The sequence below is a fragment of the Glycine max genome, chromosome 7 (genome assembly GCF_000004515.6).
Source record: "Glycine max cultivar Williams 82 chromosome 7, Glycine_max_v4.0, whole genome shotgun sequence".
NCBI lineage: Eukaryota > Viridiplantae > Streptophyta > Magnoliopsida > Fabales > Fabaceae > Glycine > Glycine max.
This window is the reverse complement of record NC_038243.2, coordinates 18,497,709-18,502,179: the sequence shown is the minus strand read 5'-3', so window position 1 is coordinate 18,502,179 and position 4,471 is coordinate 18,497,709. Positions and strand designations below refer to the sequence as shown.

Below are 4,471 nucleotides of genomic sequence, written 5' to 3'. Positions count from 1 at the left end.
CCAGGTAAGTGGACTGATTCATTCTTGAGTATTCATTAGATGCAATCAATAGCTCTCAGTCGAATCCTTACTTGAGTCTTTCCCATGATGAACTAGAGGATTAAGAGAAAAATCTCTCATTCTAATAAAATGAATTAAGAGTCCCATGTAACAAATATGAAAAGAATTAAACATATGAAGGTTCAAATGACAATACTCTTTTTTATTTTATTTGAGAAGCCTAAAGATGAACTTGGGAGGAGAAGAAGGTGGAAACATATTATGTAAGCATACACAACTCAATATAACTATATTTTACTAGTTAAAAATCTATTTGATTATTAAGTAAACAAATTTTTTTAGTAAAAACATTTTTTTGTTTTTAACTCATTATCTTATAACTTTTTATATTTTCTTCTTTTTAATCTTTAATATATTTATAAATTTTTTCATTATTCTTTTTAAATAAATCATAATTTTTTTATTTTTTTTATTTTATATTTTTTATCTACTTTAACATTTAGTTTTGTCAGACACACAGACATTAGTTTTGTCAGACACACAGACATAATTTAGTAAGCTAATTTTTTCACCTCAACTAACTTTTTCAACTAGTTAAACAATAAATAACATTTTTTATTATTATTAACATAGGGCCCAAAACAGCAAAATTACATAACCGTGGGGTAGTAATAGCCTTAGCATCCAAACTAAGCAATTGCTTCAGCAAAATTACAAATGGCCCTTTTTAGGTGTATGAAGACAAAAGCACCAATATTTATCTTTTATATATATATATAAAAGCCTTTATATCATACTCTTTTTTCTTTTTTCAGTTTCTTCCTTACCAAAGAAGGTACATTATCATCTATTGTCTATTTTTTTTCTTTTCACTTTCCTTCCTAATCCAAATATACCACCAATGGCGAATTCACAATGGCAGTAAAAGCTAGATAAAACATCCTTGAGGAATTAGCATGGATCAATAATATCCTATGTGCCGTTATCTTAATTAGATCATTTGTACTCTTGATAGTATAAAAAAAAACAAAAGATTCTATGTATCTCTTGACTCTGTACATGAGCATGCAGCCATAACAGTCAAAACCCACTTTTATGACCTAATACTCTAGTACAGGCTTCCCCCGTGTTGCTTCTCTGAAGGGTACATCTCCACTGAGAACGGAGCTAATGAAATTCTCTATCTCCTCTATTGTCATTTCACCCATAAATATACTATACTTCCCTCTTCGAGGTTTGTAGGCAATCAACAAATTATTTGATGATTTATAACCTGTTTTGTCAAATGCCTTTAGAAATGATTTTTGCTTTGCAGCATCTAAGAGAGCATAGGAAATGGAGTCCCTAGAGCTGCTGGATCCCTGATTTGGTTGTCTTGACAAAGATTTTTGAGAAACCTGAAAATTTTGCACAATCACCCTTTGAGAAAAAGTTTACATAACCCCCTTAAACTAGTAAGTGAATGAAATGTACACTTACCAAAGAGAGGATTGATTCAAGCTTTTCTCTAGCTTTAGAAGAACTGAAGGCACCAATTATGCAGACTGGAGTTTTCTCACCACATAGAGCCTCGATGTTTGATTTAGAAAGTAATGGTACGCGTCCCTCGTCTGAGTCAGTTTGTGCCTCCTTGGCCTGACCTGATGATTCCTTTTTACTTACTTTTTCAAAACTATCAAGTATGTTACTAAGATCAAGAACTGCAGATTTTAAATCTTTCACAGATATCCCAGTTTTTAGAACACGCTTTTCTCCATTTGGTAGCCAACCTACAATAGCTGGAAGTGCATCAACTCCTAGCGTTTTTACTCTTGGATCAGAAACATCATGAACCTACAAATCATTCAAGATATACATTAAATCTTACCCTTTAAAACAAAGCATAAGACTTTCCTTATAGGTCCAAAGAAAGAAATTAACAGAGAAAAATGAGTTTCACATCCACTCCTTTTACATACCTCTGCATCAATGAAAGTAATGCGTTTGTGATACAAGCCACTAAGGACACGCCAAATTACAGGAGTGTCCTTCTTGGTGGAGAGAAGCAGCACCCTAGGCAACTTTCCAGTAGTGCTGAATTGATCAAGATGATTCAAGTCAGTTCGTTTTGAAAACCTTGGCAAATATTCTTGACAGAAAGCCTTCAAATTCTTAGCAGCCAAGTTTCCCCTATACTCCACCAAATAACCTTTTTCATTCTCCTTGTAAGAAAAAACAATAAGCCTTGGAGCTCTGCGTGGATATATGCTAAGCTCCTTACAGAATGAGACTTCCTTTTCACAGTTTATGCTTCCAACCTGTCACACAAAAGAGAGATATAAGCCATGCCAATTACAAAACAATCAACGAAAATGAATGGATTAGAATAGGATAAAATATGCTTTTAATTCATGTAAATATGGTTAAATTTGATTTTAGTTCACCAAAAAGCTTTTGTTTGTTTGTTTGTTTGTTGTCGTCCACATCAATTTTGTTTTAAAATACTCTATCACCACTTATTGATGACATGACATACATTTAAATATGTCATCATCCCAAAATGGTTATTGACACAGCATGCATCTAAACATGTCAAGTCAGCACTAAGTGGTGCTAAGGACGATTCTCAAAATTTTAAAAATTTATTAAGAACATCAACAACAAAAAATAAAGAACTAAAATCATATTTAGTCACATTTATAAATTTAAGCCAGTTAAGAAATTAAGTAAGAACCTTCAAAGCTCCCTGCAACGAACTTGCAACCTCCTCTATAGTGGATTCAAAGTATTGGATCTCCATCGATGAGGGCATATAAGATAACAAAAGCCAAGTCATCCCTGCATTCTCTATTTCTTTCTTGTAAATCTGTGAATTTACAGCTCTAAGACTTTTGGAAGAACTCTTGGACCCAGATTGAGACTTGGCTGAACTGCCAAAACCACCAAACTGACTCCCACCACCTCCACCACCGAAAAAACTGCCAAAAAGATCATCCAAGCCAAATCCAAAAGGATTGGAATCACCTGAGCCACGACCAAAGGAAAAGGAGAATGACTTAGATCCTCCCTGACCGCCCATACCTTGCCAGTCACCCCCTGGTTTGAAGTTAAAATGGCTTTGTCCAGGACCACCCCCTGTAAAAGTATATCCACCCTGACCTCCAGGATGGCCACCTTGAAATCCTGGGTTTCCTTTCTCATCTCCATACATGTCATAATTCTTTCTCTTCTCTTCATCGGATAAAATCTCATATGCTGTTAAAAGAAAGGAAAGGCACACATGAATATCCTTAAACAAGATAAAGGTAGAAAGTGCACAAAAACAATGTTATAATTGATTGTAGTATCAACTTTTGCTCCAATGAATATGAGCTCGTGTGTGTGTGTGAGGGAGAGAGAGAGCAACATTCTATAATACCATTATTGATCTGAGAAAACTTCTCTTGTGCACCCTTGGATTTGTTCTTGTCAGGGTGATACTGAAGAGATAGCCTGAAAAAATAAACATAAGTTAATAAAGAAATATCTGTTACCAGATTGAATCTACATGATGAAGTGTGACAAACAAGAATACCAAGCATACATACTTGTGAAAAGCCTTCTGAATTTCCCGCTGACTTGCATTTTTATCAACCCCAAGAACCTGAAAAATTGAAGAGCGTACACAATTAGTTCACCACCCTCTCAGAAAAAAACAAACAAATACATAAAAAAAAAAAAAATCCTTTTTCTTTCTCCATCTTGATTCGTGATCACTAATCAGTGATAGCTTGAAGCGGATAAATAGCACCTTTTTCTCATTCAGGTTCTGAACTTACGCTCCAAGTAAAGACAAAAACTCGTAAATGAATAATCTTCAATTGAAGCACACAACACATTGCTTGATTCCATCAAGCCAAGAAAGAAAAACTAAACTTTGACAATGTGATTCACAAAAGTCAAAATCAGGTCAGCCAAAACCCTAATTTCGCAAATGAACCCCCAAATTTCTCAATTTTAAAAACAAAACACCAAACTGAGAGTTCAAATAAGCAACCAAAAATTAAGCTGGGTAACAAATTCCCGAGAATGTAATGCAATGCAATGCAACTAACCTAAACCCACCAATCAATACATTTGAAATCACACAAATTCAACACCTTTCTACCTTTCCCACCACAAATTCCCAAACCTCACACCAAATTGCACTAAAATAGAGAGGAAAAAAAAAAGACGAAACTTTTCAAACCTTGTAGGGGTCGATGGTTTTGGCTTGCAATAATTCGAAGCTTGCGAGGAAACAGAGCGAGGCCACGAAGATGACCCGTGTGGAGGGAAAACGGGTCTTCATATTGGGATCCGAATGTGTCGCCGGAAGGAATTTGAAACCGGAAATAGGAAGTTAGTTGTTTTTTTTTTTTTTTGATGCAGAGGAACGTTAGTTTATCAGAGATAACCGTGACGGTGACGGAATGACGCATTTATACTTTGTGGAATAGAGTTCGCGGAAGAG

The 4,471-nt window shown here is 35.0% G+C and overlaps 1 protein-coding gene across 1 annotated transcript; it reads right to left on the bottom strand.

The window, feature by feature from the left end:
• Positions 1-1,017: 1,017 nt before the first annotated feature.
• Positions 1,018-4,471, bottom strand: LOC100785691 (dnaJ protein ERDJ3A). The gene is made up of 7 exons (XM_003530246.5): positions 4,208-4,471; positions 3,567-3,622; positions 3,398-3,471; positions 2,714-3,234; positions 1,959-2,297; positions 1,480-1,833; positions 1,018-1,397 (listed from the first exon to the last, which is right to left on the bottom strand). Exons 1-7 carry the CDS (start codon positions 4,307-4,309, stop codon positions 1,101-1,103), a joined length of 1,743 nt encoding a protein of 580 aa, XP_003530294.1. The 5' UTR covers positions 4,310-4,471; the 3' UTR covers positions 1,018-1,100.

What these genes read in the sequence shown, in the direction of transcription:
- LOC100785691 (XM_003530246.5), bottom strand. Translation starts at nt 4,309, where the DNA reads ATGAAGACCCGTTTTCCCTCCACACGGGTCATCTTCGTGGCCTCGCTC. An exon ending in GTTTTCTCAGATCAATAATG is followed by an intron (nt 3,235 to 3,397) that starts GTATTATAGAAT and finishes TTCTTTTAACAG; the next exon opens with CATATGAGATTTTATCCGAT. An exon ending in TTACTTTCATTGATGCAGAG is followed by an intron (nt 1,834 to 1,958) that starts GTATGTAAAAGG and finishes AATGATTTGTAG; the next exon opens with GTTCATGATGTTTCTGATCC.